Here is a 27971-nt window from a genome sequence, read left to right as displayed (position 1 = left end):
AAAACCTAATAGTAGCTTCCAAACGAGTCAAAGTCTTTCGAAGTCGATTCATTCATATCCGAGAAATTTTGTTGCATTGAAAAACACTGGGATTAGTCAGTTCGTCACATATAACATTGCTTCTTTTAAAAACGGAAATTTTCGCCATTGCTCTTCCAAATTCGATTGACGTTGTTAGCCTTCAAATAAGCATGTGTTTATCGAAATTTGTCGATTCATCTTCGCGAAAATTCAGCCGATGAAAAATGTGCCGTTATTCGTTTACATCACTTACAGCATTCTATGTTCGGAACCAGAAGTGACAGCCATTTGATTTTCAAACTGGCCCAATAACAGCTTTCAAACGAACCTATGCTTATTTAAATTGGTTGAGGGGTAAAAAACAAAATTGAGGGGTAAAAAACAAAGCGTTTTGTCGCTTACGTCACTTATACCATTATAGCTTAGCCGAATAGTACAGGGTCCGGCACTCGAAGTGTAACCAATTAAAAAGGCCATAAATTCAGTTTGGAAAATTACTTTTACTTAATTCAAAGTACAAAGTGTGTAAAAATAATACAAAATTCAGAATCAATTCACTTTTGCTCGATATGACCACCTTTTGCCTTGACTTGATGACTTGAGAGAGCGAAGGAGTTGCTTCGTTTTGCCGAAAGCGGTCATTTTCCGAACATTGTATTTTCTGACGAGAAAATTTTTCCAATTGAGCAATTTGTAAACTCTCAAAACGATAGGGTTTACTTGACCGACCGTTCATACGAGAATTTGAGTCATCGATTGGCCACCAGGAGGCAGCACCCGCAACAGATAATGGTTTGGACCGCTGTAACCGCAGATGGGCGCTCTCCAATCGTTTTCATCGAGCCTGGCGTCAAGGTAAATGCGACATATTATCGGGAAAGTATTCTGGAGGTTGCTTTGAAGCCGTGGGCAGACAAATATTTCGGTGGCAGACCATGTACGTTCCAGCAGGACTCGGCACCGTCTCACAAAGCTCGAGTGAACCAAGAATGGCTGAAAAACAACGTTCCGAACTTCATCACGTCCAAACAATGGCTCTCGAATTCACCAGATGCGAATCCAATGGATTATTCTCTTTGGACCATTTTGGAGAGCAAAGTCCGAACTAAAAGATCCACCAGTCTCGAGGCGCTGAAAAAAGTTATTGTCCGCGAGTGGGCCAAAATACCTGCAAGTCACATTCGGCCAAACGAAGCAACTCCTTCGCTCTCTCAAGTCATCAAGTCAAGGCAAAAGGTGGTCATATCGAGCAAAAGTGAATTGATTCTGAATTTTGTATTATTTTTACACATTTTGTACTTTGAATTAAGTAAAAGTAATTTTCCAAACTGAATTTATGGCCTTTTTAATTGGTTACACTTCGAGTGCCGGACCCTGTATATAACACTATAGGTCTCCGACGCTTCCGAAAGTCGGTTTATTATCTCCTATATGTTTAACTAAGTGAAAATCGATTCAATCATATTTGAAAAAATTAAGTGAGTTCAAAGTGAGCTCCATTTTAAAGGTTTTGAGCACTATTTTCGGAACCGAAAACTAGACACCGGTACAGTGGAATTCGGATTATTAAACCAGCAGATAATATGGTTAACTATGAAAATGAAAAATACTCTTGAAATTATCTATGGAAATCGGGATATACTTATTCTATCTTGAAATCGGGATATTCTTATTCTATCTGAAGTCCTCTAAGTTGAATCTAAGATGGTAAAAATCGGCTTGCCTGTCTCCGAGAAAATTGAGTAATATATCACCCTGCAATTTCCGAACCGGAAGTCGGAGCTCCGACTATCTACTGGACGAGTACAAAAGGTAAACTTTGATTGAACATCGTTCATTCTACTGCTTCAGACGGAACTATATGTCGAGGTGAGATTCTTCCACTAACATCGGTAAGAACAAACCAAGTATAAAGCGTGAAACGGTTTTTATATCCAAATAGTGTTTAATATCTTAGAGAATTACACCCCTCTTAATGCCATACATTAATCCCGTAGTTGCTTTCACTGAAAGCAACTATAAAATTGCATAGAACTGACTCAGAAGCCATTCATTTCAAATTTGGTTGTCGTAATCAAGGTGTGCCTCGCTCCAAGCAAAATGCAAAGCTTGCTACCGCAAAAAAGGTTCTTTTGAATACTTTAGGTGTATCTTTTCAAATTCTAGTGCCTTAAAAGGGGAAAGTAATTCACAAATCGATCAACTAATTGATATTTAGAAGTATAAAGGTGTCATTTTTATTTGTATTCACGACATCCAGTTATGTCTCTGACATTACACACCCGAACTTTTTTCCAAAATTTTAAAGCTTTATTGCGAAAAAGTGCTTACAGTTGTATTATTCAAAGTATTGTCAGTCGCTAGCGACAACTTTCTCCCATCTTTTCGGAAATTTTCGGATCCCGGCTCGAAAAAAGGAGTCCTTTTTTTGACGCTATCCATGAAGCAATACATTTTTCCAATTTTTCGAAGGATTGAAAATGTTGATCTGCCAGGCCGTGTGCCATCGAACGGAATAGGTGGAAGTCAGAAGGGGCGACATCTGGGGAATACGGCGGGTGGGGCAAGACTTCACATTTCAGCGTTTCCAGGTACTTTTTGACCACGTGAGGCCGAGCAATGTCGTGTTGGAGGATGACTTTGCCATGTCGCTCTTGATACTGTGGCCGCTTTTCTTTTAGCGCGCGACTAAGGCGCATCAGTTGCGTTCGGTAGCGATCTCCTGTGATGGTTTCAACCGGTTTTAAGAGCTCGTAGTAAATTGTTATTCATCTTTGAAGGTTTTTTCTCTTCCACCATCATGTTTGTCTTCGACATCGAAATCACCATTTTTAAAACTTTGAAACCTCTCCCGATACGTTCTTTTATTCAGAGCAGCATCACCGTAAGTTTCTGAAAGCATTCGATGCGCTTCAGTTGCATTTTTTTTCGAATTGTAGCAGAAAAGTAAAACTTCCCGCAAACGGCGAAAATTGGGCACATAAACAGACATTTTCGAGCGTGAATATTACGAAAACAAGAACAACTGTCACTGAAACGGCAATGACAATTCGTTAGGCACTGTAAACACTCACTTTGAAGGCATTATCATCTATGTATTTTAACCAGCCTCAGCCGGTACAGTCACCTATCGGAAAACGGCGGAAGCAAAGTTGTACACCTGATTATGAAATTATTTTATCATGCTTTAAATAGATCAATGCCGAAGAACCCGCTTCGGTACTAAACACTCCATTTAAGTTTTTTTTTACTTTTTTGTCACAAACTTTGATTAATTGGTTCACTAGTTCCTAATATTACATAGGATTCGATAGTAGAGCTGTGAAAATGTTGCAAATTCTGAGACCTTCATTACATTATATAAAATTATATAAAAAAAACTGCAGATGTTTGCCAATTCATCAACTTGAAAACGAAACGAAGTGCTCAGTTAAAAATATTTTGTGAATTTTCATTTTTTTTTTCATACACATATTTGGAGCAAGAAATTGAATTTGAAGTTGTGCAGTAACTTCAGTAAAGTATATTGAAATTCTTTATATTTCAATATACTTTCAAAGTAGAGCTAATCGTTAAGGGATATCTACAGTTTTATTAATTGAATAATCATTGCCTTCAAATTTATTTTCAGATCGATGATGATTTTCGATCACATTTTCGATTCAACTGACAACTGATTTACATGTCTTGTAAATTTCATTATTTTTTTCTGTGGAGGTTTTTTATGCCAGGTTGTAAATCTGAGAAGACAATTAAAGTGAACTCTACTGTACACACAACAGAAATCGATCAGTGATAGGAATCAAATAGTTACATTGGTACTAGAAAAAGTTTGCGATATAAATTATGCCAGTAAAAACTTGGGCAAAATGTGTCATTCACAAAGTTGATACCGGCTTTTGCAGTGAAAAAACGTGTTTAATCCACCTAGCAGTGAGATGATACCTATTTTTATCAATCCGCATGTGTTTTTTGCATGAATATTCTTCGGTGTTTAAGTTTTCATGACATTTTTTGTATTGAACCTCGTTTTAAGCGACAATTTGAGATTTTAATCACTCATTACTCTGTAATGTCGAAACTGCAAATCGGATCGAATTTGAATCTAGAAGTGTGATAATCGATTAAACATGCCATGATATGTAAGTTCCACTCTAGAGTTTACGGTAATTTAAGGTACTTCCAGAGCCGGTATTAAGGAACCAGCATAACCCAAACCGATTCGTATGGCCATATGACGAATAAATTACAACAGTTTTGAGTTCAACTTTGAAGCTCTTCGGGATTGTCATCTTCTATATCGGTTTGAATTTTAAAAATTCATCATCATGTAATTCGAGAACCGGAAGTCATAATTGGATAAAATAATTAATTTTTGTATATAAGTTTGTTTTAATTAAAATTTTTGTTTCTGAAATTTGATTAGGCTTTTTTTGAGAAAACGATTGAGCTTTGAGAAACGATTTTATACTGGAACCGGAAATTCACCTGAGTAGCTGTACACTTTACATTTGTTTCAAAACATTTGAAAATCAGTTAAGACATCTTTGAGAGATCATAGCACGAATTGAATTTTTAGGTGCCTTCTGATCGACAACTGAATACCACTAAAACTGAAAAAAGTTAATTTTTTTATCGACTATCCAAATCTGCTAACCCGATAAACCTGATTAAATTATGTGGAATAGACATTTTTATACAATCCCCGAAACCGGAAGTTGGATCTGACTGAAAAGCAAGATGTTTTATAGAACTTTGAAACTTTTCATTTGAATCTTAGATGATTCTTAGATTTCATTTGCATCTTAGATCGGTTCAGCCATCTTCAAGAAAAATGAGTTACACAATTTTGATTTCGTTTCACATATCATCCTGTAGTTCCGAAACCAGAGGTCGGAACCAAACATAATGCAGGAACTTTGTTTGGGAGCATACGACTTTTCGTATGAATCTGAATTTGTAGAAAAGAAATTTTCCGAGAAAATTAATTGAAGTTATTTGTCACACACGCATTTGCTGATCTCGACGAACTGATTCGAATGGTATATGGATGTTATGTTGTTCCAGCATTTATTGCTGTGAGTAGTTTAAAACAAAATAATTAAAAAAAATTCTGCCATCATCTGGTTTATATATGTCATATTCGAACGATTATGTTGCCAAAAACGAGCCGTGCCAAAATCGGTCCGAGGCTAAATGTCATGAAAAAGAATGCTGTACACAATCCTTTTGGTTCTTAGAAACAATTGTATGTAACAGTATAAAAAATCGTGTTTTCCGTTGCTCCCAAGCATTTCTTTGTCATACAGCGCTCAAAACTCCTACTGCTGGAATAGGGGGAAAAGTCGCTTACAGAAAAATTTCGATATCTCCGTTAAAAATGGACGGATTTTAACAATCTATGGCTTGTTGGATAGGTATTACCGTGCGGAATCTAAGTCTGAAAACATATTCTGTTTTCAAGGTCAATTGTGACAGATACTGTCAAAAAACTGAAAATTATGACATAAAACTTTGTATAACTCAAAAAGTAAACATCCGATCTCAAAACCATTCAATAGCGTTTTGGGTGGCGGGGAGACCTTTCATTTGCGACTAGTTTGATGAAAATCGGTCCAGCCATCTCTGAGATCTCGACCTCTTAGTTGACAACACACATACGGACACACACACATACACACACACACACACACACACACACACACACACACACACACACACACACACACACACACAGACATTTGCTCAGTTCGTCGAGCTGAATCGATTGGTATATGTCATTCGGCCCTCCGGGCCTCGGAAAAATTTTCGAAAGTTTGAGCGAATTCTATACCTATTTTTTATATATATAAAAATAGGTAAAACAGAGGTAGATTGACACCTTGCTAGAAATTTATGTAGAACTATTAATTAAACTATTACCTACTAGTTCGAGTTGAAAACATTGAGAGTCATGATTTGAACTAAAACTTACAGTATCTTTTCATGCGTCAGGAGGATACTCTATGGAATCATTATTACTTGTGTTTTAAAAACTTTCAGAGATATAGTTCATTGAATTTAGTCGCGCTCCGATATTTTCTCGAAACTACCCATACATACGATAAAAACCTGTTTTAAAACACCTAGTGGTGTAATGATACCTTTCTCATATCAATCATACTATCATTATAGTACTGGTATTTTTCAAAATAATTTTCTTCGATTCTTGAAAGAATAACTGAAATCGGCTTGTTTAACCTGGCTTGTTGTTGTTTGTAATGATACCTTTCTCATATCAATCAAACTATCATTATAGTACTGGTATTTTTCAAAATAATTTTCTTCGATTCTTGAAAGAATAACTGAAATCGGCTTGTTTAACCGTCTACTGATAAAAACTATCAATTGGAGAAGATTTGAGGTCGATTTAGAAAATTTTTCACGGTTTTTCGCCCTTTTCAGTGATGGTATAAAATTTTTAACACATTTTACTCTACACTGAGCTAAATTCTCATTTTCACATTATATGATATTCTAATATAACTATTGGAAATTCCAATAAAAGTTACATGGTGTATCAATATCATGTCAAACATATAAGATAATCATATAAAACCTAAAACTCTTCTTAAAGTTATTTTCATAAGATTTTCAGAAAGCGAATGGAATTTCCAGACTCAATAAAATTGATTAGCACCCCCTATAACAACTATTATATAATTACACAACATACATTGGGACATTTTATAAAGTGCATATTGTATTAAATCAGAATTTATATAGATAGGAAAACATATGACTTGTTGAATAACATTTATAAATAGCCTTTAATGCAGGCCATCATAGTTCCATATACCAGTAATATATAGATCAAATGATTACTATTGACTTATATTAAACAAAGCAGTGCGTGAGCCTTCGATTTGCATAGAAAAATATCTTTTACTAATTATTTTATTCAATAAAATAGTTACAAACAAAACCTATTTTATTAAACTTAGTGGTGTAAAGATGCATTTCTCATATTACATATATTTTCAAAAATATCGTTAGAAGATTCTGCCAAGAATTTTTTTTTCAAACTTGAATAAAATTAGAAAATTTCTTTGGGTTAACCCAACATAATCTTTCACAATTTGTAAACAGTTATGTCAAATTAATAAGCATTTTTGCTTATATCGCATCGTTGCACTAAATGACGGTTTGAAATTTTAAACACACTTTACCCTATAATTACGGAACCGCAAGTCGGATGCGGATGAAACTCAATAGCAACTTATGGGACTATAGGACCTTTTTTAAGCCTAAGTTTGTGAAAATCGATCAGGCCATTTCCAAAACAAATGAATGACATTATTGACACATACACACATACATACATACTTAAACACACACAGCCATTGCTTAGCTCGATGAATTGTGTCGAATGGCAATTTTTAGAAGTCAATTTTTCAAGTGATTGCATAACCCTTTTGTATGGGAAAGGTATAAAGTATAGTTTTATAAGATCGTTATCATGACTTTGTGATAATATAGTGATAATAGAATCGTTATCATGATTTTGTGATAATATTAACAAGTAGGTACAAATTAAATAAAAGAAAAATGGAAGATGGTAAACACTACAAATAGTTCCATCTGCTAATGACGGTATATTATTAACTTTTTTTGACGTAATTCATTATGTTTTCTAAAATTTCTTCCGATAGGATGGTGGCCTTGGCCATAATGTAAGATAGTAAAAAGAAATGATTGCCAATTACATTGCAATAAAAGGTACCTCTAAACAAAAAGTAGCTGTCATTTTCAGATTCGATCCAATAACTTTTTCATTTCGTTTGGCTTTCATTTTTTTTTTATTTTTCATACACAGATTTTCATTTTGTGTGACGGTTTGAATGTTTTGGCACTCAACGGCATATAATTTTGGAACCGGAAGTCGGAACTGAATGAAATCACACAGTATCTTCAAAACAGAACTCGTTTCGCCTTTCACTTGTGAAAAAATACTCATGACATTGAAAATTTTACACTTATCACGCAATAATACCGGAACCGAAAGTGTGTTGTGAAAATTGGTAAAGAAATTTCCGAGAAAGTTGACGGCGCATTTTCTCATAGATTTGCGGAACCGGATGAAGATGAATTTCAATATGGTTGATCATGGTTTCATTTGAATCTGAGTTTGTGAAAATTTGTTCTGCCATCTTTCTGAGGAAATTGAGTGACATACTTTGTCACATGAATACACAGTATGGTTTCGGACATATGGCCGCCACGACTATTTCTCACAAAGGTCATTGTGGAGGTTCAGTTTTCGATCATTTTTTAAAGCATTTGAGAGCGTATTTAGTATTTCGTATTATTTTGAATATTGGTTTCCAAAGCATGAATCGTTTCAAAACCAATTACTTCACGTATCCCCACAAAAACTAATCGAGTTGCGTCAAATCACACGAACGCGGAGGCCAATTCACCCAACCCGTGGACAACTTGACAGCTCCCATATATCGAGAATATAAGTAAAAGTTTTGGTTCTCTGGTTCCACAATGGCGTCGTAAATGGAATAACATTTGGAAATAACGTATTTGTTTTCCGACAATCTGCGGTTTAAATTTTTATATTTAAATAAGTAAATTAAATTTTACTAGCATTTCTTGACATTGAAAAAATAATTATGATGATAAGTTACTATGGTTTAGTATAAGTATAATTTTTCTCTTTTCTCATCAATAGAAGGCTTAAAGTAGTTCATCACATTTCAATGAACGTGAAGTAATTTATTCTACTGAATCTTAAAGAACAATACTACTAATTTGCAAACAAAGAATAAATCTATGGTTCCCTTATCTTTATCCGAGTCGTTAGAAGATCATCCAATGATAACAAATACTCCTACAAATGGCTACTAATTCTTTGCGTGTTCATTTATACGACTAAATACGTTAGGTACTCTTTAGTCACACACCACATTTCTAAAAACACTTCATTTCTAACTCTACTATTAATAGTTATCTTTTCAGAACAAAAAGAAAACGTTGGGCAGAGTGAATTCAAAGATGGAAAAATTACAAAATACGCATATTTGTAGATTTATGACGGGTGTTATGGATGAGTTAGTTGCTATACAGCGCTGTTAGAAAAAATCGCAATATTTTTATTTCATTCAAAAGTTCTTGCTTGAGTCACAATATGAAAATTATGCTCCTTTTAAATATACTGCTGTAACCATACACAGTAACCGTAAATAAAGTAATGAAGTACTGGTTTCTCTTGTGAACTTTTTGTTTCGTAATTCATTGCACCCGTATTGTTTAGATACATTAGCGCCGTTCTGAATTCAGTGGAACACATATGAAACAGGCTCATTTCTATCAGGTTGTGTAAGGGTTGAATTCACCGGTCAATTTTTCGAAATAATGTTGTCATTGTAATGTACTTTCAATAAGTCGATTGTTTCGGTCGCAGTATGACAAGTGGCACCATCCTGAAGAAACCACATTTCGTCCACATCCACATCTTGAAGATTTGGCAACAAAAATTCATTGATCATGGTTCTGCCAACTAAACTAATCACGATATGACTGCCTCTTTGCCAAAGTTTCTTTTTTGTAATGTAGAAACATTTTAGGCGTGAGTTCCCTTGAAGTGTGCTTGGTCAACCAGCGGTACACGTTTCCTTCGGTATACCGTCCACCGTGGTTTCAGCTGATCAGGATAATCAAAAGTTCAAACTTAAGAAGGATGCTGATTCTATACACCGTAAATGTTAGGCGTAAACATGTAAAGTAGAGTATTACGTCAAGTTAATAGGCTGGCGCATACAATTTGTAAATGTTAAAGGTTATTGTGAATGTATGAGGAATTCAAAAATACACCAGGGCACGATTTAAAGCAGTTCTCTTGCTAAGTTCTAGAGAACTGTTCATCGACTAAGTGAAAAAAAACCGCTTATCAAAGGCCCAGAAGACGTGGCGATGTTGTTAACAGTATGATTCAACCAAAAGGTTACTATTATTCACGAAATGGTTCACAGCCTCAGCTGGTCTGCAGAAGATCTCTTTCGATAGTAATGATCATCTACTTATTTGTATGTACGTATAAATTGTAGGTTGAACTTTCAAGCAGTAGCTCCTTAGAAATAGATATAGTAGTCAACATTCCTCATCGAGACAGGCGATGTTTCAATTCTTACATAAGTTAATAAAAACAGTACAGTACCAAAATTACCAGTTCATCAAAGGGTAAGTCTAAGCCAAACACAAATGAGATATCATATCTTTCGCTTGTTTTTGTTCAAAACTCAGAACGATTGTCAAAATTTTAAGTCAACTCAGAACACTCTCTCGTGTTGTTTTTTCTTAAGCCAACCTGAGACACGAATTAGAAAAGAAAAAAAACCCATGCACTTGAACCGAGACGAAGTCCGCAATAGTTCGGAACAAACAATCACCCAGCTCCTCGATAGACTCGGCCAAAAATAGAGACTTGTATGTGTAGCTAAATATACTGTACAAGTAAATATATGAATCATCGGTCGATTCGTTTGATTTTTTCGTAGTTTTTTGTGGCAAGCGATACTGGTTAATTATGCAATTATCCACATGCGATTGTCGAAAAATCATCTTCGAGCATGGCTGAACGAAAACCGCCGGTGCACGTCAATCGAGTACTGCTGACGTCAGACCAGTCACAGCGAAGAACAGATCAGTGATTGGCGAGAACTCATCTAAGGTAAGGGAACAGGAACGGAAAATTAAAAAAAAAACATGATGACGTGAGCATAATTATTGAATTCCAAAGCTTTAAGAAAGACTTGCGAAATTTTTAGTATGCTCCAGAGAATAGTTTTTTAATGGCAGGTGAAAAATGTTTCTATTCTACTAAAATCTCTTGAAAAGGGTAATAATAAATGTTTCATAAGCCTATCTATCCTTTGTTATATTCATAAATTTGCCCAATAAGCCATAACTGTCGAAAAACCTGCTGAAATACTATCAGATTTTATGCATGATTCCGATTATAGAACCAGTTGTAAGTTTTTAGCCTTTTTTGCACATGTTAATATATGAGATCAATTTTAAAACAAAGATGACTGGCCAACGAAACCATCTTAGACGAATTGATGCCCTCAACATCTGATAATCCTCAAAATTATTCATGTATTCTACAACCAATCAATTTGGCTTGATATGACTTTGACAGCTTTGATAACTAATCTGAAAACCAGACTGATCGCATTATCCGCAGATCTGATGAGAGTTGCGATTTTTGGAATCCGTGAGCATCTCCCAATTCATCAATCAACTTGTGCGAAATCCTGCGATTAAGATCAAACAGCAAAAAAAGAAGTTTTTTTGAGGTTCTTTTCTTCGTGATATTCTTCGGTCCGAACACAAACCCCAACCCCCACTACTCTGTACCAAAATAGAAACCACAAGAAATTTTGGCTAAACCGCAAGAACTAGGCTCAACGGACATGCTAAGCGAAACAGAGATACCAGACCAATCATTTTTTTTTGTTTCGCACGTCAACATTACTGCTCGAAAGTTTCGAGTTTATTGAACCAGAAAGTTGAGTCGAGACTTCGAGTTTGTTCAGTAGAATATTATTTAGCACTGCGCCAAAGCTTATAAACCGGTTTCAAAACATTCAGACTGCACTGCTTATATATAGCAAGATAAATTATTCGCAAAATCTTTTCATCCGATTACTCTTTTCAAATGTTACTTTCGCATCGGCATGTCAAATTAAAAATCATGATCAGAATTATTTGGAACCCTTCAATGTCGGATGGAGTAGGTTTACCACTTTCGGATTATTACTTTTCGGGAATAAGAAGAGTCAAATAATCGTTGATACCTGGAAAAAATATTTATCAGAATAAACGTAGTATCCTAGATTTTCAAATCACTTTTAATGGATTCTCGGAATTAGGTTATTTGTTTCATAACTTAACTATACTATAACTGATAGTTGGATCGCCAATGAACCCGGTTTGCAAAAGGCAAAAGTAAAAAGGCTTTGTCCACCCAATGGCCATATGCGAAACCGAATAAGCAATAACAAGACCAAAAAAAGTTGAACAAAGTAAACTTGATTAACAGAAAAAGATACCCAACGGAAGAAACTAAATAACTAGCTCGACTTTCGATTTATTTATATATAGCCGAGACGAATCATTAAACCGGCACAGTTTGCATTAGAATCTTTGCTGCAGAACACTAGGTAAGAATGTGCTCCTGGTAATGTAAATTATATATTATATGAACAAAACGATATGCTTGTCTCATTGTCTACTTTCTAATTTTTTAATATAACATAGTAAATTATAAAACTTATTTATTTCGTATTTTTCATATCTAGGCTTCGATTTTCAGGAGTATCTTTTTGTAAGTAATATTGGACGAATGCTAAGTTTTCAGTTTTTTATTACCTGATTTCATGTAAATTGTCTACTATCGTTTTTTACTTGATTTCTTTAGGATCACAAACTAAATCCTGATATCGATAAACGTTAGAATGTTTTGAAGATTCGATATAGGGATCGTCTTCACGTTGGTAGAAAACTGACGCCATTCAAAAGCGGCCTTTACACGAGACAAAATTTTTGTCAATGCAACAAGTATTGACAATACTTTTGTCCGTGCAGCGAAAGTTCCACTAGACGAAAGAAAATATTGTCAGGAAAACCTATTTTCTCTCCAAGGAAAAAATGAGCATTTCCAGAAAAAAAGGGCAGGAAAGGTTACAAAATCAGGATCGAATTAATTCGATTTGGATGAAACTTTTCAAACGTCCACAGTACTTCGACTCGAGACTGATTTTCAAAAGGGCAAACATTTTCTTTTTGCATACACTTTCTTCAAATCTTTGTAACTCATACAGTTACATTAACATGCCCGGGTTGGCCGGATCAATGCATAGGGCGCTGGTCTTACAAGCCAGTTGTCGTATGTTTGAGCCCCTTCCTGGAAGGATTCTTTGTGTCAGTAAGATCGGTAGTACTAGCCATGTACTGATGATTCTGTACGCTAAGAAACGGCTGTAAAGTTTGTTGAAACAGAAAGGGCACATTCCACACAAGACTTGTAATGCCAAGACTTTGTTTTTTTTTACATAAATGGTATCCAAAATGAACTTATGTGAACTCAATTGGGCGCTCTAGAAGAAATATACTCAGAAAAAAATCTTAACGCTATTTTTCAAGAATAAGAGAACTAAACGAAAATATAAAAATAAATGAAAAACGTGTCTTTGTTTTTTCAACATTTTTGTTTCAAACTTGATATCAAGACCAAGGGCTTTTTCAAATTAAAAAAAAATTCTTGATGAAAGACAGTTCGAATATGATTTTACAACAGAAGAGAAATAAATTTTCTTGTGGTGACTTTCCTACTAGAAGTAGCTATTCTTGATATCTTTTATTTAGCAATTCAAAGTACTCAGTTTTTTTGTTTATTTGCGTAATTTTAGCAAGTTATAGGAAATTGTACCTGTTTCCGTATGCGTGAACTTATTCAAACGGCGCAATTAAAAAAAATACCTTAATTATCTAAATTAAATATCTACATATCTTGACAACGGTTACTTCCAAGAATAACGTCACTAAGATCAAATGAATTGCTCCAAAGCTGTAAAATCAAATTCAAGAGTTCAAATGTCTAGTCTCAATAACAAAACAAACATCCTAATATCTTTATAGCTATAACTTTGACATTTAAAAAAAAAGATACTACACAAATACATAATAGATGCTGTTTTTAATAACAAGCTTAAAATAAAAATATAAAGAAAAAATTCAATTTGCGATTTTTTTTAAATTTTATTCTTTCTCAGACACCGTTCTTGTACAATGCAGTCACGTACCCAGAGGGGGGGCCCGAGGGACCCTGGCCCCTCCCGAAATCGAAAACATCTAATTATTTAGAATGTCTCCGACATGTGTTACAGAAATAATAAGACAGTAAACGTAATGAAATGTAATACAATATCAGTTCCAGTGGAAAAGTTTAAAGTGTATGTTAAAAACCGCCGTAAAGGGCACACCGAAAATTAGGTACATTGCTTTTTAATCTTTGGGCCCCTCCCGAAATGAAATCCTGGGTACGGGCCTGGTACAATGTACAGTTTCAGTGTTACAACAATTTGAAATAAGTGTATGCGAACATACATCTGCCCTTTTAGAACATAAGTTTTAGATCTAGTTGGTATCTCCATCTGTGAAAAAACAAATGGTTTGCTATACAGAAGACGTGTTTCATCCAAAGCAGGGTATGCGAAGTCTAATGACTATCCATTTCTAGAATCGCTCAGCTGTTTAATATGCGCATCCAACTTTGCTCTGAAGTTTCGGGTGTCGTTTGCATAGTTGAATGCTTATAATGCTAGAGCTAGAAAAATTAAGAAAGAAATTATAACATTGTTGAATTTATATAATGAAATGGTATTAATGATAATAATAACTAGTGTAAAGGTCGCTAAACAGTTCAAAGAAGAAAAAACAATTATAGTTTTTGTACTTTCTTTGCGGTTTCACGGAGAAAAAACTATGGTATAAACAATTATATTTCAGGTCGTTTCAAATAAATGTCTACGTTGAATGAAATTGGAACAAACATATTTTTGGCTTACCATAACTGACTATGTAGGGGAAGATGGGGTAAAACGCGCACCCGAGGCATAATGCACCTTTTGCTTTTCTCAAAAGTTACCAATTTTTTTCACTGAAATTTTAATGAAACTGAAAGTCCGCCATAACAACAGATTACTATAAAATTTTGGTAGCGATGGTTCAATCATATCTGGAAAAATTTAAAATTACCAATTATGTCTCTGTTATAAGTAATTTTTGATGTTCGTTCCATAGTAATTTTCTAGTGTGAGGAAGACGATTTTAATTATGTAACCAGTGATTTTTTTGCCTATCATTCGGGTTTTCTAGAATTAGTTCTAATACAGACGATGTATTTGCGATTTTATAGAAAAATCGTCAAATTTATCGTCTAATATTTTTTTTGGCAAAACGAACCGAATTGTGTGAGACAAAATGCTCAAGAATTCGCTTAAAAAAAATTATCCATAAGTTATCAATTTAATGAATAATAGTGAACAATCTTCCATCAGGCAAATATTTCGTCAACGAAAAGTCTAAAACTTTCTTTAAATAAGAAGAAGAAGCTTTATGAGGGTGCATATTGCCCCGTAGTTGTCATGAGCTTTAATCCGTTGTTTTGATGGATGTTTACTCGTTGTTTAAGATCATCCTGCATCTATGTTCAGATAATCGTCACTTCGCGTAATTTAAAATGTATATTTTTCATGTTTTCTACGATCGGGCGTCATGCCCCGCATATATTTCAATAGACAATTTTTAAGGGTTTTGGAAAATAAGATATTTCTGGTATTTTTCAATGTATTCAGCGAGTATTTGTACGTAATTTTGAGAAATAATGATTACGAAAGATAGTCATGCATGAAACTCGTCCTTGTTATTCTCTATAGCAAAGATATAGCTACATTTCCTTAGGGGGTGCCAACATTTCGGATTAAATGTTTTGAATTGTTGCCAACATTACGGATGACATGTCGTCACTCTGGTTGTAGGCACTCTAATTCATGGCTTTATTATTTTATTATATCGTCAATATATCATGACTATATCATGTTATCAGAGCAAATTTAAGCTGCTTTCAAGTCGTTTAACGCATAACGGGTTCGGCATATCGGAATCTTATTCTTAGTAATTCGTACGCCGAACTAATCTCTCACTCGGTCAGAAAAAGTGTGATTTGTTCAGCGTTAAAGGCTTTTGATTTTCGCGGCTTTCAATAGTTTCTCCATTGCCTTTCCGTTAACAGTACAGTTCACAGTTTTTCGAATCCCAATCGACGAACTTGTTTCCAATAGGCAAACGCACAAGTACAGCTCAATATACTCGAAAATCATATTTCCATGAAAATAAACAAAACTAACTAACTAATATTACTTATGGAATACCTGTTCAAAATCGTTCAAGTATATGGACGTTACAAACAACTCAACTCCGCTTGCTTCGATCTTTGTATGAATTGACCAGCACCGGCACCGATGGCTGCTTTGATCGCAAAAATTTCTTCCTCTACCATGTTTTTCAAGCTCAAGAGCCGGAATATTCTGACCATTGTTAAACTTTACAGTAGGCACTTTAGAAGACAAGGTAAGTGATTATGTAGTAGAAAATATGAGAAGTAATGGGAAATCTAGCCAAATTTTTAAATTATCTGTTAATTTTGTTTACATACAATGTTAACGTCAATTCAAACTAGGGATGGGATCAATTTAAATTCGTGTAACCTTTTTTTTTTGCTCGCCCAACGAACAAACTAAGTTCTTCACACTTCGAAAAAAACCCTGTGATTTTACATCTTATTAGAAGCACATAACTGGAGCGTCGAGAATCATTGGATCGCAAGTACGTCTGCTAATCGACTGAGCCACAGAAGCACACATCTGCTTGGCGGATAAAAGATTCATTTAAATCCATACAGTCGCACCTGTCGGTCGTATGCAAGTTACAGTCGAAACCTGTAAAATTCATGCTAATCTGAAATTAAATCATTACAAATTAAATTTCCCGTCATTTGGCAAATTAGGTCTTTATGTATTACATCATATGAGGAATTAAGTCACCTGTAAAATTCAAATTTTTTTAGAGTGCAGAATATGGGTTCAAAGTTAAGACTTAAACTCCGGAACTAAATCCTAATACTAGATTTTTGGAACTGTTTCCTTGACTAAAATTGGAACAAAATTTAGTGCCTTAATTTAAAATTAACTTTGATTTTTTAATTCGTATCCAGAAACCTCGTTCTGGAACAAAAAATCAGAATTCGGAAACCAAATTTATGATATTACCTCTAGATCTGGATTTTGGTAACAAAATTTTAGATCCGAAGCAAAACTTTGAAACTTGCTTCTGAATTTAATTCCTGATTCCAGTTTCTGAGTTCATTACCCTTATTCAAATTAAGCATGCTGGAATCGAATTCAGGAACTTGGGTTCTGGAATAAGATTTGGAACCGGATTCAGTGCTTCAAGTCAGGTTCGGAACTCAAGATCAGTATTCAGTTCTACAATTAAATTTGGATCCTGAATTATGAAAATAAGTTCAGCTACAGAATTCTAAGACTAAATTAATTAACTGAATTCTTAAATTTTGCAACTGAATTCGAAGCTAGTCCCATGTTTCGAATTCAGTTCTAGTCATACTTCAATATTCGTTACTATTCTAGAAGCGAAGCAGTAAAAGTTATACAATTCACACAATCAATCATTCAGAATAAACCTTCGAAAAAAAGCTTTGAGCACCCTCTCTAATTGTATACAAATTAAATACTCAGATTTACAAACACAAAAACTGTCGATAGAATATACAATTACTACGAGTCGAAAGCGGGGCTACCACGTTTGACATAATACCGTTTGACATAATACCGTTTGGCATAACGCCCTTATTATGGTTATTTGGCATAATAGTCATTTCGCATAATGATCATTTGGAATAACAGATGAACATGCTGCTTAATAGAAATTGTTCTAATTTACTGCAATTTCGAAAGGTCTAATGCGACTATGCCACATCGTTTTAATGACCTGCTGTCCGACCTCGCTGCCACTCGTTCGGACTTAACTGAGGGATAGCTCCTAGCTTTGGGTAATCCGGTCAAACGCCCGCAACTAGACAGAGGTGATTTCTGCGGGGGCACTGCGGCCCCCTGTGGCTGGCAACCAGCGCTATCAAATATACACCCCAAATGAGACAAGCGTATTCACCAGGATTACGCCACATCGGTTCTGAGGTAGACGTGGCTGCCAGCCGTTTGTCATTCCGATCGAAATCTTTGACATTTTCAGCGAAGGAGAAAAGATAAAAACGCTCGGCTAACTAAGCTGCAGGCGACAATGTTTTGCCAAATTGGATTTGACAGCCGTCACTGAAATAATTTTGGTAGCCGTCTGGTGTACATGGCTGCCAGTTTGGTCAAAAGGCCGTTCGGGTTTTGTACAACTAATCTTGAAAAATAAATCAACATTATGGTCTTTTTCAAGTAATTATGTTTTGATTTATTCATGTTATTCTAGTTTGTAGTGATAAGATTGTGGATTTGATAGGTTAGTTCGCTGATTGTTTCGTTTGTTTCCAAATAAATTGGATTTCTTTCAACTTGTGATCAGTATAACATAAAAACCAACTTACTAAAGTAAATATTGCTCCTCATTTTTATTTAATTATACAGTATACTACAAATCATCCTTTAGCTTGTTTCCAGGTTCGGCCAAATTCTCACTAAATTATAGCTTGATTCCGGCAGATTGAGCCTGCTCGCGGAACTTATCAATCAGCTTATTTTCCGGATCGAACTTTGCTCGCAGGCTGGCCCATTCTTCGGGCTTGTTTTCTATGAGGTAATTCAACACTTTCACGGCAAGCTCACGTTGCTTTTCCGTACACTTGGCACAGGCGGTGGTCAAAGCATCCGGCAGGTGCTTCTTGAGTTCGTTTCCCTCCGGCGTGCAGGGGCCCATATCCATTAGGCATTTGAAATAACCACTAAACAGACGGGGTGTCTTCAGGATCTCATCGATGTCAATGTTGTCGTACTTGCTGGTATAGGTATCTTCCTGGGCAAGAACTATCACCACAGCCGCAGCGAGAACAAAAAAAAGTTTCATTTTGGATATAATTTTTCTTCTTCTCGATATGACTATCTAAAACTCAGTATCCAGACTGTGAGAATTACCTGGAACCACTCCTTATTTATACCAGACCCTGAAATGCAAGTTGAACCTTGGCAGATTAGAAACCCACCATAATGCATATTTGCATTTTCCTCTCGTCATGTAATTGGAGTTTTTCCCAAAAAAATCATCTATATTCGTCATTTGGGCATGATTAGGCCTTCGCAGTTACGATCTCCTCTAGCTTCTTACCGCAATCGAATGTAACATTCAATATCATTGCCGGTAAGAATATTACTGAAATTGAATAATAATTGATTTTGATTAGGATGAGTGGAGCAAAATTTGGATGGCAAAAGGCACATGAATTTGAAATAGACTGCAGCTTGGCTCGCATATATATAGAGCAGAACATTGTTGCAAAAAGTGTAGTACGCAAATTGCTCTCCGTAACGAAGGTCCCCCCAAGAGTAGTGTTCGGCAAGATGAAACTAATAGTTCTTTGCATGTTGATCGCCTTTGCCGTTGCTCAGGAGGAAACCGGTACGTACACAAACAAATACGACAACATCGATATCGAGGAAGTGTTGAAGTCCGATCGGCTGTTTCGAGGCTACCATAACTGCCTACTGGATATGGGACCATGTACACCGGATGGAGCCGAATTGAAGAAATACCTGCCCGAAGCACTGGAGAACGCTTGTGTCAAATGTACGGAGAAGCAGCGTGAGATCGGAATTAAGGTCATTAACTACCTGATCGAGAATCGACCAGAAGAATGGGCTACTCTAAGGGCAAGATTTGACCCAGAGAGCAAACTCATCGAGAAGTACCGCGCAGATGCCATCAAATCGGGTATCAATCTAAACTGAAAAGGATTACTGCAAACTAACGGCAACTTAAATACTCAACGTTGAATAGTACAATTTATTTATGTTTTTCCTGTCGATCAAATACAAATTTTACGTTATCATAAAACACAATCAAATTAGTTGTCTTATTTATACACGGATACAAACCCATTTCCGGTACCATGATTAAGAAATCTTGAAAATCATGAAACATTACTTTTTCATGAGATCATGCCAATTACTCATGATTTTAAGAGCAAAATAATTCATGTCATGAAACATAACTCATCTCCCATAAACTTTGCGGAAACGTGTATGTACAACTTTGCGTGTATGTAAAACTTGAATGAAAACCATTTGTTATCGAGCCCTGGTCCCTTCCGAAATCAGAAACAGAAACGAAAAAAAATGTGAAAAATATTATGGGGCTGTTAATCCTGTAGATTACACCGTGGAGTTACGAAGCGGTACATGTGTTACTTTTTTGTAAGTTATAAGCGTTACATGCGTTACTTTTTTGTGAATCATACGCGTTACGGAGCGTTACATGCTTTACATTTCTGGTAGTTATAAGCGTTACGAAATGTTACATGTGTTACTCTTTATAAGTTTTTGGCGTTACGATTTTGTTACGAAGCGTTACATGCATTAGTGTTTTGTGAATTGTAGGTGTTACGTGCGTTACTCTTTTATGAGTTATTTTATATATGTTAGGTGTTACTAAATGTTACATGTGTTACATTTTTAAAAAATACATGCGCTACGAGACGTTACAATTTTAAGATATTTAAGAGCAGTGCAATAAAATTTCATTTTCCATCGAACGATATCAGATGAAAATGAAATTTATGACCACAGACTGTCAGCATATCGATACAAATTCATATGACTTTTGCTGCTATTTTCAAGTGAAGCTTCCAGAATTCAGCGTCAGTTGAATAATCGTACCTAGTCATTTCAAGTTTTGCTTACTCAGTTTCAAGTGCTAAGTAATATTGCTCCTTCATTTTCTTCACTCCTGGTAGTGAGCAAGTTCGAATGAATAGAATTATAAATGGAGTAAAGCATTAAAATGAAAACTGAAAGAGGAAACTATAAATCTATGAGTATTCTGTAATTGATATTTCAGCTAGCTGGTTGGTCTTTCATCTATTATATTGCACCAATTTCGAACCTCCTTTGAAGGCCGCTCTCACACTATTGAAAGAGATATTTTGTTACTACAAGAGATCAACTGACGGTGGTTAAACTGAGCTTTGATTTGAAAAGAATCGATTGAAGAACTGAATGCTGCCGGTTCGGTACGTCAGTGAACGTATGTGTCAGAGTGTGAAGTTTACAGCAATAGAGAGATCGTCAGTGTGTTCACATTTGGTTTCAATTGAATTGAATGAAATTTTACTGCACTGCTTAAGAGTCATTTATTTGCTAAATCTACTGGAAATGTCAGAATTATTAAATGATTAAAAATGATCCTACAACGGCATGGAATACACTGATCAAAATTAGCACGATGACATATCTTATCGAAACGAAAATTTGTTTCTAATTTTAAAGGAAAATGAGCATAAATATTATTCAAGTGATTTAATTATTCTATTCTATCCATGAAGGAATCATTAGTTCTTTTCATGATATGTTTGTATTCAGTGAATTGAAATGTTGTTTCGCATGATTCAACGGTGAAATGTTACCGACTGCCACGTACCCAGACAACACCACATAAAATGGAGGATGAAACCGGGATAAAATAAATGACAATTATAATAATACATAATAATTTCAGACCACTATTTCCGGAACCTGGAACCAGAGCCAACTAATATGATATATATGGCACAGTCACAAATTTGATTTGAATACTCCATAACCCGCATACGCATGGCTGCCAGATGGCTGACTAAACGCTGCCAGCTGGAAAAATATGGCTGGCAGACATTCTGGTGACCGACTCCCTCACCGCTGCCAGATATACAACTCAAACGATACAGCCGTATCCACCAGGATTTTCCACATTAAAATCTTTGACATTTCCAGCGAAGGTGAGAAGATGAAAACGCTCGGCTAACTTAGATACAGGCGACTTTGTTTTGTCAAATTGGATTTGAGAACCGTCACTGAATCAATTTTGGTAGCCGTCTGGTGGCCATGGCTGCTCAGGTAGCCAAAACGCTATGCGGGAATGACTGTTCCAGTAGAAAAGTTCAAACTGTTAAAAAACGAAACGAAACGAGACGAAATCCTGGGTACGGACCTGATTGTGACTAAATCAACCATTACTTTCATAATAATAATGCTAAGAATTCGTCGAAAGTCAGGAAGACCGATTCGATACGAAATAGAAAACCGGAGACCGCAAAAACGTAGAAAAGAGTTGTCAGCTTTTTCTCCTTTTGAAAAAAAAACTCTAGCCTGTCCACTCGAACAGCCGCCATCAGGCTGGAAGTTTCGTCCAAGGGAGACAAAAACTCTCTCATGAGGCTCATTTTTTCCTATTTATCAGCTCACCTGATGTTTCCCCTATCCAAATGGTTACCCAGTTAATCAAATCGCTCAGTGATGCTACTGAAACCGATGAACAGCTGAGCTGAACTCACTTAGTACAAGGGTGGGTAAGTCGATGCCCTTTCACGCAGCCCACCTGGGTTCGATTCCCAACCCCGCATATAGGGTCAGAAAATTCTTCTGGCCCGAAGAGGCGAATGACTTTAAGGTTAAATCGTGACGAGCAAAACAATTCAGGTCGAGTACGATCGCGTACATAGGAATGTTAACGAAGCGGAGTACTGGATGATACGTCAAGATAGACTTTGAACAGCTTCCTGGACGGGAATATTATAGTACAACTTCCTCAAGTAGCACAATTATTCCGTTCTTCCGAATAGCAAACAAAACGACCATGAAGTGGTATAACTAGCAGCGTTCAGCTGGTGCCCAAGGTCATGAAACTTGTCAGTGAGATGCAGTACAAGGCGATTGTGCAAAATTTGATGAAAGGAATCGAACAGGAGATCAGGCAATTTGCGTTCGCGGAAAATGAAGCTTTAGGTTGTTGCCAGAGTGCAAGCGTCGCGCGAAGCGTCAAAACGCGCTTGCAAGATAGTTACATTTGATTAAAGAAGACCTAGAAGAGAGAATGCCATGCGCTCGAAATTATGCGATAATCGCGTAAAGAATTTTTGCATATTGAAGTTTTAAATTTTAATATATTAGAATGTTTTACCATGTCTGAGCGAATAAATAGATTGAAAAGTCAAATGAATGGCAATCAGTTCGCTTTCACATCTCCTCCAAATCAGTCGATAAAAAAAAGCTTACGTTCGGGACTGAAGAAACCAAGTACAGTATTGTGTAGTGAACAATAGAAGGGTCTCGAAATGAGTGAACCAAACGAACAAAAGCGACCGCCGATAGGAAAGGATACAATTATTGTTGACTTCAGGCAGTGCAAAATTTGACCTTCGATACGAAAACTTGAAGGTTTGCTTAAGGAGCAAATGCATCTTGACATTAAACGTGTGCATTTACTTCAATGCAATAAGACATATAATGTTGTTTACATCCAAGTTTTATAAAGAGTTTGATGCAATTCAATTCACAAAAGACAATAACAATGTGCACTATGTGGAGCACGAAAACATTAAGTACAACATTCCAGTATATATGGAAGATAGTGCTATAGAAGTGCGTGTGCATGATCTTCCCTCAAGCGTCATCCTTATATTCGCAAAACTATGTCCCAATACGGAGAGATTCTCTCTATCGAAAAAGAAAATGGGAAGAACTTTTACCCCGGTATTCTAAATGACGTAACAAACGCATGTGCTTGAAGAGGCCTATACCTTCTTATGTGATTTTCGGTCGGGATACAAGAATCCCGTGCAAATCACTTGTTACCTATGACAATCAGATGGCCACATGTCAATATTGCCAAAAAGCTGTTCACTATGGTAAGCCATGTGATAAACTGGACAAGGAGTCAACTACACTAAAGGACAACGGTGCTTCATTCACACCAACCCCAAGCAACCCCAGTACACCTGTGAAAGCCATCAACAACAATGAAGCATCCCCTTCAACGAAACCATCACCATCCCCTACAGAACAAAGTACACTAGCTACAGTTAACAACTTACCTTCCAACCAACCAGCAACTGCAACCAATGTACAACAAGGCGCATCTACAGCAACTAGCAACGAAAAGAAGACGGGAATCGACAACAAAACCATCGATGCGGCAATGGATGACGAGACGAACCACGAACGAAGTGCCCCTCAATCCTCGCAGGAGGAAAATGGAAGCTCCTCTCCCCCTAGAAAAAGGGTGACAACGAGATCCAATACAAAAAAAAATATTTAGAAAATCGGCTCAATCGGCTACGTAAAGCTTGTACGCAAATAGGCCTGAATAAAAATTTTGAATAAAAAAAATTATTGAAAAATCATAGAAAATATACTTTTATTTTGGGATAAAGAAATACAGCATTGAGTTGGTACAGCACAGTGGAGACAGGGGCTGGTTCGCCAAGTTTTACTTGCGAAATTTCTGTACTCGTTCTGGTTAGGCTTTTTGATAAACGGTTTGAGCTGTCACAACCCATGAGCACAAATGAGAATGTTTTCATATAGGAATAAAAATCAAGGAAAAAGTTATTAACAATCACACTTTTAGATGAATCAGATGGGCGATTTGACTTTTTTGGCCTCGCCCCGAATCAAGACATATTGTGGATTGTGCCTGAAGTAATCCTGCGGAACTGACCGAGATTTTTCACAACGGCACACAAAATTTATTTATTAATTGAGAGCCATCTCGATAAGCACTTTACAGATTGTGACGAAACTAGAATTTCCCAAAATTTCATCAATTTTTATTCATCCAATAAAAAGTTATACTCAAACGAAAGTATTGATTTTTTTTCGAATACAGTTCTTATTCCGTGAGTTTTCATTCATTTGACTTTTCAAATTGATTTTTTTTTCGCTGAAACATTGCCAGATCAGTTTCCATATGAAACAATATGGCGGATTTGCCTTTTCACTTTCTAAACCATGAACGATATCCATCTGTAGTTCATCTAGTGTTCTACTGAACTGGTTTTAGTATATTCTTATTGTTTGTTTCGTTTTTACATCAGGCGATGAAACGTCTGCATAAATAAAATCATAAAAAGAAAAGTTGTATTATTTTACAAATACAATAGCAAAATCTTAATCAAACCAAAAAATTACCGAACCATTCGATAAATGATATAATTCAATTTACTGAACCGTTTGGTAGTTGTTTGAAAACCTGTTATAAAAATCTGTATTACCAAACATTCAGTAATCAATTCAATCAAGGTCATCCTCGCAGACGACGACCATTTTCAGCTTTTCTACTGAGCATCACGTAAACCATCTTCCAGCATGGACATGTAGTACTGTCCAGTCCATTGTAATCAGCTGTATTTTATCAGCCGTCCGAGTTCAGCAAGTACAGCTCGTAATTAGTGCGTTAGTGCCATTCTTCAGCATGTCACACATGACATGACATTAGTCACGTGTGACTAACTAAAAACCCTGTTTTAATCCACCTACTGGTGTACTGATGCCTTTCTCATATAAATCCCCTTCATAAATATTACTAAGAGATTCTTCAAACAAGTTTAATTTGAATCCTGAAAAAGAACAAAAAATTGCTTCAGCATACACTAGCATAACCTTTCCAGTTTATAAAACGTTTTGAGCCAAATTTATAGAAATTATTCGTTTTCTTCTGCAATCCACGACGGTTTAAAATTTAAAACACATATCACAACGTTGTTCAGAAACATGAAGTCGGTTACGAACAAATGTCAATATCAGTCTTCGAGACCAGAAAACCTTTCATTTGAGTCTTAAGTTGTGAAAATCTACTCAGCTGTCTCTAAGAAAATGCAGAGAGTACCGTTTTTAAGTACTATTTCCGGAAAGAGAACTGGAAGCCGGTATAGCTGAAATCGGTTCGTTTAACCAGCAACTGACACAACCTACAAATTGAAACAATTTTGAACCAAATTAGAGATTTTTTTCTTCCTGGTTTTGCGCTCTAAATGACGGGTTGCAATTTCATACACACTTAACCCTGTATTTCCGAAACCGGAAAATGGATCTTGGTGAAACAGTATTTTTTTCTTTCCTTGAATTTTGCATTTGTTAGAACATCGTTTTGATTCCGGAGTGAAGCGATGGATCCATATTTCATCCATTGTAGCATACCGACTCAAATCTGATTTATTACTAGTGAACATGGCCGAACACTGCACTGAATCATGAGCACGTTGTTGTTTTTGAGCGACTGTGAGTAAACGCGGTACGCACTTCGGAAAGAGCCTTCCCATGATAAAATTTTCATGCATAATTGTAAACAAACTGCCATTTTGACGGCCTCAGCTATCTCACGTAATTTCAATATACAATTTGATATTTCCATTTTAAGAACATTTGTGATGTTTTTTGAGTAACCACCTCAATTGGACAGCTGCTGAGCTTGTACAGTATTTTTTCATCAAGAAGCAATGATAAAACAACACACGAAATTGTTATCAATCCATTGTTTTGAAAATGACAAAAGTAGCTTCACTTAAATGGCAGTCACATGTAATATGCATTTAACGCCTTATGTATGTCAGTGTTAGTGGTTGGATATTTGTCAATAGGAAATTTTGCCTTATAGTCCAAATTTTTCACCATCCAACATCCACTTATTTCGATTGTTCCAGAAAAATGTGTTACCAGGTTTTCATAATAAATCTTCCAATTTTGGGGAATGCCTACAAGCTACGCTTGAACCACATGTGCTTCCGTTTCTTCCATTTCCGAATAAAATACTAACTCTGTAGATAAATGTCGCATAAAACAAGTATGCCTTACTCTTTTTTATATTTTGACCCCCTCAGGACTCTCAAAATCAGTAGGTTAGAAGGGCAGTGGTAGACATTTATACATTCAATTAATACTGCCGACAACCATTCAATGTCAGTAAACACAGGAAAAATCGTTACACCAACAAACCAATTTTATTTTTTACTTGCATCTAAATTGTACTAAATCGTAACAGTTTAACATCGTTGCTCCTATTACTAACGAGAAATGATAGTTGTTCGATCAACCAACAAAGTTCACTGGACAATTGGTCACGCATATATTAATATTGGATTGCAGTTTGGTTCCTTTTAACATTGCATGTAGAGTACTTCAAGCGAAGTTTTGTCGGTGGAAACTTTTTTTACAAATCATCTATAGCTTTTAAAGCTCAATAGTAATTGCTTCCGTACTGAACGAAATAGCTCATTATTAAGTCAGCACCAATAACCGATTGATTGTTAGACTTCTTAGCCTTGGCGAATAGAGGATTAGATATCAATTCATCAGATATATAAGCCATTCACAGAGACAAAACTAACAGTATTCGATTGCACCGTAACATTTGTGGTACAACAGGCACCAGGTAAGTCGCTAATTGTCTCAATATCGCCCGAAACCAATTCGAACCGTGTTCATTTATCGGTGTTTAGTTCCAGAATGAAGTTTGTTCTAATCACCTTCGGTCTAATGGCACTGGCTGCTGCCCAGGACGATCGCTACACCAACCGATTCGATACCATCGATTTGGATGAGATACTGAAATCCGACCGGCTGTTCAAGAACTACTTTATGTGTCTGACGGACGCAGGCCGCTGCACTCCGGAAGGCAACGAATTGAAACGCGTCCTACCGGAGGCTTTGGCAACGTCCTGTGCCAAATGCAGTGAAAAACAACGCGAAGCGGGAGCTCGCGCCTTCAAGTACCTATCCGAGAACCGACCGGAGGACTGGAAAATCCTGCGTGCTCGTTACGATCCCGACAACAAGTATGCCGCCATGATCGAAAAAGAAGGTGGTTTGGCGTAAACTGATTATGTTAATTTGCAACTGAATATTTATTTTGACTAGTTGTTTCCTTTCAATTTATTGCTCAACTGTCTGCAAAAATTGTACCTGTTAATTTGATTTCCGCTGTCAATAGAATAAATAAACACGTCTTCCAAACAATGTCAAAACAAAACCATATTTGTTGAAGTTAGAAACCGAGCGTAATATAAGTATAAATAATTCTCCAAGTCAAAATAACGCGCGGGATTTAGCTGCAGTGAGTTTAGAATTTTTTGATCATCAAAAATTGGTACTTCGTAAACAAGACCAGATCGACGCACATTTTCTTGAAGCAACATTGTCTAGATAAGTGTGCGAAATGAGAACTCAAATCTTTTGCATGCAATGATGCAACATTTGTGTCATTTTTTTTTGTTTCATCCTCGTTATACTGTGGGTGTGAACTGACAAGATTACAAATCGAGATTTAGCATGATAATAGAGCCACGTTGCATTCTG

The 27971-nt window shown here is 36.1% G+C and overlaps 3 protein-coding genes across 3 annotated transcripts; 2 read left to right on the top strand and 1 right to left on the bottom strand.

Moving 5' to 3' along the window:
* Window positions 1-18244: 18244 nt before the first annotated feature.
* Window positions 18245-18766, bottom strand: LOC131431323 (ejaculatory bulb-specific protein 3-like). The gene has a single exon (XM_058596955.1). The coding sequence runs from the start codon at window positions 18718-18720 to the stop codon at window positions 18340-18342; it is 381 nt and encodes a 126-aa protein (XP_058452938.1). The 5' UTR covers window positions 18721-18766; the 3' UTR covers window positions 18245-18339.
* A 405-nt stretch (window positions 18767-19171) lies between these two features.
* Window positions 19172-19687, top strand: LOC131431322 (ejaculatory bulb-specific protein 3-like). Its single transcript, XM_058596954.1, has one exon. The coding sequence runs from the start codon at window positions 19212-19214 to the stop codon at window positions 19596-19598; it is 387 nt and encodes a 128-aa protein (XP_058452937.1). The 5' UTR covers window positions 19172-19211; the 3' UTR covers window positions 19599-19687.
* Window positions 19688-26922: 7235 nt separating this feature from the next.
* Window positions 26923-27656, top strand: LOC131431324 (ejaculatory bulb-specific protein 3-like). Its single transcript, XM_058596956.1, has 2 exons — window positions 26923-27048; window positions 27116-27656. Exon 2 carries the CDS (start codon window positions 27123-27125, stop codon window positions 27489-27491), a length of 369 nt encoding a protein of 122 aa, XP_058452939.1. The 5' UTR covers window positions 26923-27048; window positions 27116-27122; the 3' UTR covers window positions 27492-27656.
* Window positions 27657-27971: the final 315 nt, after the last annotated feature.

The sequence above is a fragment of the Malaya genurostris genome, chromosome 2, assembly GCF_030247185.1.
Source record: "Malaya genurostris strain Urasoe2022 chromosome 2, Malgen_1.1, whole genome shotgun sequence".
Classification (NCBI taxonomy): Eukaryota; Metazoa; Arthropoda; class Insecta; order Diptera; family Culicidae; genus Malaya; species Malaya genurostris.
The sequence above is the reverse complement of the archived record's forward strand: the minus strand, read 5'-3'. Positions and strand labels throughout refer to the sequence as shown.

What these genes read in the sequence shown, in the direction of transcription:
- LOC131431323 (XM_058596955.1), bottom strand. Translation starts at nt 18,720, where the DNA reads ATGAAACTTTTTTTTGTTCTCGCTGCGGCTGTGGTGATAGTTCTTGCC.
- LOC131431324 (XM_058596956.1), top strand. Translation starts at nt 27,123, where the DNA reads ATGAAGTTTGTTCTAATCACCTTCGGTCTAATGGCACTGGCTGCTGCC.
- LOC131431322 (XM_058596954.1), top strand. Translation starts at nt 19,212, where the DNA reads ATGAAACTAATAGTTCTTTGCATGTTGATCGCCTTTGCCGTTGCTCAG.